The following is a 10,164-nucleotide window of genomic DNA, read 5'->3' on the forward strand; positions in this document are numbered from 1 at the left end:
GAACAAAAGGTCATAGTTTTAGGATAAAGGTAGCAGATTTAAAACAGATGAGGAGAAATTACTTCTCTCAAAGGATCGTGAGTCTGTGGAATTCACTACCCCAGAGTGCGGTGGATGCCGGGACATTGAGTAAATTTGAGGAGGAGATAGACAAATTTTTCATTAGTAAAGGGTTGAAGGGTTATGGAGATCGGGCAGGAAAGTGGAATTGAGGCAGAGATGAGATCAGCCATGATCGTACTGAATGGCGGAGCAGACTCGAGGGATGAATTGCCTACTCCTGCTCCTAGTTCTTATGTTCTAGAAGGAGGCCATTTGGCCCATCGACTCCATGCTGCTCTCTGTAGAGCAGTCCAGTCACTCTCATTTCCCTACTCTATCCCTATAGCCCTGCAAGTTTAGTTCCCATCCTATAGGCAGAGCGTTCCAGGTCATTACCATTCACTGGGAAAAAAAAAGTTCTTCCCCACATCCCTCCTGCATCTCTTGCCCAAAACCTTACATCTGTGTCGGCTAGAAATTGTAGCATCAGCTAATCATAGAATCATAGAAAGTTTAAGGCACAGAAAGAGGCCACTTGGCCCATCGTGTCTGTGCTGGCCGAAAAAGGATCCACCTATTCTAACCCCACCTTCTAGCATTTGGTCCATAGCCCTGCAGCGTATGGCACATGAGGTGCATATCCAAACTCCTTTTGAATGAGTTGAGGGTCTCTGCCTCAACTACCCTTTCACGCAGTGAGTTCCAGACCATCACCACTCTCTGGGATAAAAAGCTTTTCCTCATCTCCCATCTAATTTTTCTACCAACCACTTTAAATCTATGCCCCTAGTCACTGACCTCTCTGCTAAAGTGAATAGGTCCTTCACCTCCACTCTATCCAGGCCCCTCAAAATTTTGTACATTTCAATCAGATCTCCCCTCAGCCTCTGTTCCAAGGAGAACAACCCCAGCCTATCCAATTTTTCCTCATAGCTGCATTTTTCCAGTCCTGGTAACATCCTCGTAAATCTCCTCTGTACCCTCTCTAGTGCAATTACAACCTTTCTGTAAAAAGGTGACCAGAACTGCATACAGTTCTCAAGTTGTGGCCTAACCAATGAGTTATACAGTTCCAGTACAACCTCCCTGCTCTTGTATTCTATACCTCAGCTAATAAAGGAAAGGATTCCATATGCCTTCTTAACCACCTTATCGACCTATCCTGCTACCTTCAAGGATCTGTGGACATTCTAAGGTCCCTCACTTCCTCTACACTTCTCAGTATTTTTCCATTAATCGTGTATTCCTTTGCCTTGTTTGACCACCCCAAATGCATCACCTCACACTTCTCCAAGTTGAATTCCATCAGCCACTTTTCTGCCCATCTGACCAGACCATCAATATCTTCCTGCAGCCTACAGCTATCCTCCTCACTATCTATCACAAGGCCAATCTTTGTGCCGTCTGTAAACTTCTTGATCATGCCCCCTACATTTACGTCCAAATCATTAATATATACCACAAAAGCAGGGGACCCAGTACTGAGTCCTGTGGAATGCCACTGGAAACAGCCCTCCAGTCGCTAAAACAGCCATCAACAATTACCTTTTGTTTCCAGCCACTGAGCCAATTTTGTATCCACCTTGCTGCATTTCCCTGGATCCCATGGGATTTTATTTTTTTTAACCAGTCTGCCATGTGGGACCTTGTCAAAAGCCTAGCTAAAATCCACATAGACCACATCAACTGCACTACCCTCATCTATCTTCCTTGTTACTTCTTCAAAAAATTCAATCAAGTTGCTCAAACAAGATCTTCCCTTAATAAATCAGTGCTTGACTATCTTTGATTAACCTGTGCCTTTCTAAGTGACAGTTTATCCTGTCTCTCAGAATAGATTCCAATAATTTCCCCCTCTTTTGTAAAGACAGATGCAAAGTATTCGTTAAGAACCATACCAATATCTTGCGCTCATACACATAGGTTACCTTTTTTGGTCTTTTATGGGCCCTACTCTCTCCTTTAGTTATCTTTTTACTCTTAATGTATTGATAAAACATCTTTGGGTTCACCTTGATTTTGCTTGCTAATATTCCTTCATGCCTTCGCTTTGCTTTCCTAATTTCCTTTTTGATTTCACCCCTCCACTTTCTATACTCCTCTCAGCTTTCTGTAGTATTGAGTTCTCGGTGTCGGACATAAGCTTTCCTTTTCTGCCTTATCTTACCCTGTAGGCTCCTTGACATCCATGGGGCTGTAGATTTGGCCGCCTCACCCTTTTTCTTTGTGGGAACGTTTACCCTGAACCCCTTGAATGCCTTCCACTGTTTTGACACTGATTTACCTTCAAGTAGCTGTTTCCAGTCCACTTTCTCTAAATCACTCCTCAGTTTAGTAAAATTGGCCTTGCCCAAATTGAGAACTCTAACTCCTGTTCTCTCCTTGCCCTTTTCCATAATTATGTTAAAACTGACTGAATTATGATCACTACCACCAAAATACTCTCTCACTGCCATTCCTTCCACCTGCCCATCTTCATTTCCTAAAATTAAGTCTAAAACTGTGCCCTCTCTTGTTGGACTTGCTACATACTGGGCAAAAATGTTCTCCTAATGGGAACAGCTTTTCTTTGTCTACCTCATCTAAACCTGTCATAACCTTGTAGATGTACAAAGAACAAAGAACAGTACAGCACAGGAACAGGCCATTCGGCCCTCCAAGCCTGCGCCGATCTTGATGCCTGCCTCAGCTAAAACCTTCTGCACTTCCAGGGCCCATATCCCTCTATTCCCTTCCTATTCATGTATTTGTCAAGATGCCTCTTAAACGTCGCTATCGTATCTGCTTCCACCACCTCCCCTGGCAGCAAGTTCCAGGCACTCACCACCCTCTGTGTAAAGAACTTGCCTCGCACATCCCCTCTAAACTTTGCCCCTCGCACCTTAAACCTATGTCCCCTAGTAACTGACTCTTCCACCCTGGGAAAAAGCTTCTGACTATCCACTCTGTCCATGCCCCTCATAACTTTGTAAACCTCTATCATGTCGCCCCTCCACCTCCGTCGTTCCAGTGAAAACAATCCGAGTTTTTCCAACCTCTCCTCATAGCTAATGCCCTCCAGACCAGGCAACATCCTGGTAAACCTCCTCTGTACCCTCTCCAAAGCCTCCACGTCCTTCTGGTAGTGTGGCGACCAGAACTGCACGCAATATTCTAAGTGTGGCCTAACTAAGAAGATATTTCTTAGTAGACGTAGAGAAGATATTTCCACTTGTGGGGAGTCCAAAACTAGGGGCCATAAACATAAGATCTAATCCATTAGGGAATTTAGGAGAAATTATTTACCCAGAAAATGGTTTGAATGTGGAACGCGCTACCATATGAAGTAGTTGAGGCGAATGGCATAGATGCAATTAAAGGGAAGCTATATAAGTACATGCTAGTCAAGATAGCTTGTCCGATGATCTTAAATACACTGCATTGTGCATGGCTCATTTCGCAAAACCCAAAAGTACCACTACCAAGAGGGTATCCAGTCAAATTGCTATGCACATCACATGACCAAGGATTGCTGGTGAGAGATGTGATCAAAACATTAAAACTATTTAACAAGAGCGTACTCTCAGCTACTGCATAGACATAAAACAGACTCCTGCTCACCGCAAAACAGGCCCAGTTTGCTGACAGGTACACATTAGAAAACAAATGCACCTTGTGGCCTCCTCCACTTCAAGTCACCAACAATTTCAGGAAGAAGCCACCAAAGTAATTTGCCATCTGCAAATAGGAAAAGCACCCCAGTGGTTTTACTGACAGGAACTAAAACAATGGATTGAAAAATGCAGAGCGTGCAGTAAATACCTCTGCATGCCATGCATTTCTGAGAGGTGCTAAGCCATTGCCTAACATCCAGGTGACATCTGACTGACTCAACCTGCGGAATCCTCTCTATGCACAGCAAAACCAAAACAGCAACAGGATGAACAAATCTAAGAAACAGATGACCTGTTGATATTTGTCAATATTGAATCAACCATGCCCCCCAAGCTTGGTGATTCTAAAAGCTAGAGGAAAACTCCTCAAAAACATGGGGTTGCAGAAGGGACAGCCTAAGGGAGGGTTATCAGATAGGAGGGTCGCTACTGAACAGCTTCTCTAGACATGTTAAGTGTTCCTAACAAAGTGAATAACCCCACAGATCCACAAAGAAAAGCTACCCACCATAACACAGGCCGCACAGTTGGTCAAAAATAAGGATTCCTAATGTGTTGTCTGCATGAAAGTATCTCCCCACACACTGGAGAGATGGAAAGTTGCCAGTGACTGGCCATCTTCCTTTGAGAGTAGACTCAGAACCTCCAGAAATCGATTTTGCCCTGAACTCTGACGATGAAGGTAGGGTGGTGTTAAAGTAATCAACCAATATCAGAGCACAAAGGACAACTACTGATATTTTCACATGGTACGTAGCAAAGTTATACAACTTTGGCAATATTTCATCCTCTGGCTTGACACAGATTACCAGCCGGGGGGACACTGCAGGAGGCAGGCAGACACCAAACCCCACAACTGGCCCCACAGGTACAGAAGATGGAAAGACTCTCATTTGATTTGACAGATTATCCAACAGGTGCATGAAATTACAGTAAATACTTGAAACTCCCACATCCTCCACATAAAAAGATCGAGATGGGTTTTTATGACAATCCAGTTTCATGGTCACCATTGCTGAGACTAGCTTTTTAATTTTAGATTTAATTGACTGAATTCAAATTCCTCAGCTATATTGGTGAAATTTGAATTCATATCTCTCAATCATTGATTGAGGCCTCTGGATTACTAGTCCAGTAACATAACCACAATACTACCATAACCATTAGCCTTGTCTTATTGTGAAAGCATGTAATTTGGGTCCAACCTGTATTATGGGATTTCAATCTTCCCAGCAAACAGTCTGATGGTGAATCATTTAGTATAGTCCGAAGAGTAGTTGAAACTTGTGAGGGCATCAATACTGATTGCTTTCATACACATGCTGATGAAGCAACTGGAGGTAGACAGTCCCAAATGTGTTTTTCTTAAGCAATGGCGCTAGTGCAGTTTCAGCCTTCCATGTGGGGAAACATCTGGCCAGCTTTGATGCTACTATCATTGGATTTCATCTTATTACACAAGCAGATAATTTATTATGGCCCTTGATTATGAGGACTAACTGAAGATTTAGAAAAAGTGGACTGAGGAGAAATGGGATGTCTTCAAAACCAGTCTAAAACAAAATGAAAGTACGTATGTTCCAATGGTTAAATGGGCAAAACACCACCAATATGGCTAACAAGAAATATGCAGAGACAAATTAGACTTAAGCAGAAAGCATTTTACTCATGTAACTCATAGGAGAACAGGGACAAATATCTCACACATTTAAGGGAGACAAAAGCAGCCATTAGCCATCTTGGAAAAAGATTGTGCACAAATGAAAAGTTTTTCCAGTTACGTCAGGGGTCAGAGACTTAAAAAATGGTATAACACCACTGAAACACAGTCCAGGACAGATACAAATAAACTCCCAGGCTATGGCAAAGCTGCTAAATGATTATTTCATTTTAGTCTACACTCCTGTAGATGTTGTTCAGTTTCAAGCTGTGGGATGCACAGTCGACAAATTAAAAATATTAACATAAATAGGGATGTCATCTGGAATAAAATAGGGAATCTCAAAATAGATCAGGCTCCAGGTCCAGATGACCTTCACCCAACAGCAATTAAAGAGAGGGCACAAGTACTCTGTAGGCCCATAGTCCGTATCTTCAACAGAACCAGATTGAAGGATTGTTCTCTTAGATTGGAAAGTTGCATTTCAAAAAAGGGGACAAACCACAGCAAAGGAATTAGACACAGGGAAGGTGCTTGAAGCATCATCAGAAATGCTTAGGAATGGTCACCTACAGATCTTTCATCTTAATTTAAATGTTAATTTCATTGTCTGGTCCCGTTGAGGAAATTATTTGGGAATTCATATTCACCAGCCATTGCGTATTGTGGGCAAACTGCATTCGGATGATATATAAATAAAAGATGTATAAAATAATGAAAGGCCTGGATGCATACCCATTCATAAAGCATTTCAGTTTTATAGATGGGGGAGGACCAGGGGACAAGCATTTAAAAGTCACAAGAATAGAAACAGGCTGGATGTTCTACTTTTCCCAGAGAGTAGTGGGCTTTTGGAAAACATTTTCAGCTTGTGCGGTGTGTGCTGACTCACTGGATGCCTTCTAAAGGGAGCTGGACCGGTTCTTAAATGGGGAAGAGATCACATCTTATAAAATGTAAGTGATTTTAACAGTTAACATAAGCATGGTCAATGTGGGCTGATTTTGATCACCTTAGGGAGTTGGAAAGGAATTTTCCAGATCCCTTCCCCACTTTTAGGTGCTGGGCTTTTTTTTTCCCTTTTTCTGCCTCTCCCAGGAGATTAGCTGGCTCCGGGTGTGGGTGGAGTAAAGAGTGTCTAGTCATGATGATGATTGTAGGCAACTTTGATGGACCAGTTGGTCTTTTCCTGAAGAATTGGGGTAATTTTTGTTCTAACAGAGGAAATTATGCAGCTCTATGAACCTTTGATAGTGTTTAAAATTATGAATGCATGGGACAGAGTAGCTAGAAACAGACTGTTTCCAGTGGTTGAAGGTGTCTAGAACAGACCAGAGAGCTGAAGAAACATTTTTACAGACTGAGGCTGTGGTTGCAATACCAAAGTTGACGATTGAAGAGACCATTTTAAAGAATTGGTTTGATTGGTGATTGAAGGACAAGGGGTTACAATTATTGCTTGAGTGGAAGGTAAATACTAACACAACCTGGTTGGCCTAAACAGCCTGTTTCTAAGTTCCATCTCTTTGTAATCTGATCCACTTCACACCACACCACCCACGATCACCATCTCCTCTCCCTCGAATCGTTCCCCCCCCCCCCCCCCAAAATCCCTGATCCCCAACAACCCCCTCCCCTCTAACTCCACCCACATCCCCCTTCCCCTCCAAATCCCCCTCCCCCCGATCTGCCTCTCTCCCCCTCCTCCCCCAATCCCCACTGCTGATTCCCCCTCTCCCCCCAGATCCCCATTCCGCCCCCCAACTGATCCCTCTCTCCCAGGGCCCTGGACGGGGAGGGGCCGCTCTCAGGGCCCCCTAAGGCGGCTGAGGGAACGCACCTTGACCAGCCAGACCCCGGTGTTGAGCTTGACTCCGGTCAGATCCAGTTCCCCCTTCTCACTCATGGCGGCTCCGTCACTGACCGTTCGCACTGCCCGCCGCCATCTACCCGGCAGCCTCTGCTCCACGGTGGCCGGCGGCGAACAAGCGGCCCCGGGTACCAGCAAAACAAAACGATCTTTCGAAATTTCTGACTGACTGCAATGTGGAATGTAACAGTACATTTAACCACATTTCAGGTACTTCTGAAAGCCACACTCCCTTATTCAATAGTTCTTAATGATTTGTAATATTTTAATTACGACCTATTATAATTAATAACTGATTTAAGCTTTCAGCTGCCTTGGCCTTAAGTTCTGGAATTCCCTCCCTAAACTTTCCTCCTTTCAGATGTTCTTTAAAATCTGCCTCTTTGGCCAAGCTTTTGGTCACCAGTCCTATATGTGTCCTTTTCTAGTGTAAATTTTTGCCTTATTACACTCCCTGTGAAGCACCTTATGACATCTTACTATGTTACAAGATGTACAGCATCAACTCGCCAAGGCTCCTTCGTGCTGCACTTTCCAAACCCACAACCTCTACCACCTAAGACAGGGTTGTCCGACATGCAGCCCGCAAGCCAGAATCCAGCCCGTCAAATGTTTCTATCTGGCCTGCCAATCCATCATAACTTGTGAAGCCAAAGGGGTCAGATTGATTTTGCTCCATTTGTGTCCCCCAGTTGTTAGCAGTAAGTGAGCTGAGATTTACTGCAGTGCAGTCTGTACCTGAGCAGTAACTAGGTGAGCAAGGGAGCTGGGACTCACTGGGAAGACTGGTGCCATCTATCAGGGGGCGCTGACCAATGGGAGTGGGACAGGGGGTGGTGCTGGCAGAGGGAGGTGATGTGCGATTCAGAGTGTGGGGCCGTGCCAAGTGGCAGGGTGGTTCTGCTTCTGGTGCATGGTGGGCAAACGGAGGTATTTTTGCAAAAAAAGAGGCAAGTAATTTTTTTTTACCCAGTTTGCCCTATTTCTTTTACCCAGATTGACCAAACTTTTGGTTACGTGCTGGGGAAGTGTCGGTCAGGTAAAGCATCGACTTGTTGATAGTTTTGTAACCATTTGGAAGTTAGTTTGTTCTGGTAGATAATTAAGAGTTGCTTCCCTCTTTCTCTCGTTTGGTGCTCGGGTACATTTTCAAATTTATCATACCAAACCACCAACTGCAGGGCTGAACTGATTGAGATCCAAAATAACAGTGACATGGAGAGCTTTCACAGAGTAGGACCTTCTGACATTTTATAGTCAATATATTCTCTGTATCTTATCCAAATCTATCAAAACGTGACCTTCAATTCATTGCACTGTTTAGCAGCACGTATTGCTGCAAACAGCTTTTTGCAAAAATGAAAAGTGTCAAAACAAGATCAAAATCGCTCCTGACAGATGGACATCTATCCGGAATATTCCGCATTGCTACATCAAGTGTGCGGGCAGACATTGACTACTTGTGCAAGGAAAAACGATGTCAGCTATCTCACTAAATCAGTGTTCAACATAGTGACGAGAAAGTAAGTTAATAAATTAGCATTCTCATTTAAAACTTGTTTACAAACATCTTCTGATGAAAGATCACTGACGTGAAATGTTAACTTTGCTTCTCTCTCCACAGATGCAGTCAGACCTGAGTATTTCCTGCACTTTGTTTTTCTTTCAGATTTCCAGCATCTGCAGTATTTTGCTTTTATTACAAAAATCTTTTTTGTGATTTTGTATAATAAAATTTCTAATGCCATTATCTTCCCAAAACTTGCTATTTAGGACAAAAATTGTAATGTGGCCCCTCATGGGATGAGGTTGGACACCCCTAACGTAGCAGGATAAGGGCAGCAGATGCATGGGAACACCACTACCTGCAAGTTCCCCTCCAAGTCACACACTTTCCTGACTTGGAACTATATCGCCGTGTCTTCACTGTCATTGGGTCAAAATCCTGGAACTCCCTCCATAACAGCACTGTGGGTGAACCTAAACCACATGGACTGCAGCAGTGCACGAAGGTGGCTCACCATCACCTTCTCAAGGACAATTAGGGAAGGATAATAAATGCTAGTCTTGCCAGTGACACCCACATTCTATAACAATTTTTTTTTTAAAGTATTATTTAAATACAAGCTGCTGGTTTATAAAATTATTTTTAATCTCCCCTATATTTGTATTTGCATCAGGGACAGGAGTGACACAAGTACGTTTATTGTCCATCCCTAGTTGCTCTGAGGGTATTGAGTTAACCACATCATGTGGGACCAGTCACATGTAGAAGTGGCAGTTTCCCTTTCCTGAATGACATTCGTGAACCAGATGGATTTTTAGAAGAATCTGCCCTGTTGACAAACTACCATATACTTCTGATTTAAATTTCACAACTTGCCATGGCAGTATTTGAACTCATGCTCACTTGTCCAATGCCATAACCACTAGGCTACACTACTCTCTTTTCCCTCACCCTATCCCTTCTGAAGCAACAGGCTATTATTGGGATGGTCACAACCCCCTGATATCTAAGGGGTATTCTTGTGTCAGCCTAGACATATGTTGGTAAGCTATTTGACCTTGGAGGGCATCACCACTGAGAGCAATCCTGTCGTCATGTGACAAGCACACTGAACAGCTTGGGGTGGTTGGAGAAAGGATGTCAACGATTAGCTATTAAGGCAGGGAACACTCTCATTTCCTTTCTCTATGCCATCTATAGCAGAGCCAAAATGCTGCTTCAGCTGAGATTAGCTAATTCAGCACAGACCGAAGGCTTGGTTCCATACCAGGGAGTGTATTTATTCACTATACCATGAGGGGAAAGTTTCACCACAGAATTCTGAGGGTCCAGAACACAAAAAAACCCAGTCTCGTCACTCAGCTTCCCCACTGTTGCCACCACTGGTATCTGCCTTGGTCACCATCTCCTTCATATTGCTGTTGGGACTTCT

General features: G+C 43.5%; 1 protein-coding gene across 2 annotated transcripts in view; it reads right to left on the reverse strand.

The window, feature by feature from the left end:
- gtf2f2a (general transcription factor IIF, polypeptide 2a) overlaps nucleotides 1-7,322 on the reverse strand; it is a 139,056-nt gene extending 131,734 nt beyond the window's left edge. For both annotated transcript variants that reach the window (XM_068040183.1, XM_068040182.1), the window contains exon 1: nucleotides 7,196-7,322. In XM_068040183.1, the coding sequence (XP_067896284.1) occupies nucleotides 7,196-7,261 (66 nt within the window). In that variant the 5' untranslated portion in view covers nucleotides 7,262-7,322. The remainder of the gene's footprint in view (nucleotides 1-7,195) is intronic.
- Between the last annotated feature and the right edge of the window lie 2,842 nt (nucleotides 7,323-10,164).

Source organism: Heterodontus francisci, chromosome 10 (genome assembly GCF_036365525.1).
Source record: "Heterodontus francisci isolate sHetFra1 chromosome 10, sHetFra1.hap1, whole genome shotgun sequence".
NCBI lineage: Eukaryota > Metazoa > Chordata > Chondrichthyes > Heterodontiformes > Heterodontidae > Heterodontus > Heterodontus francisci.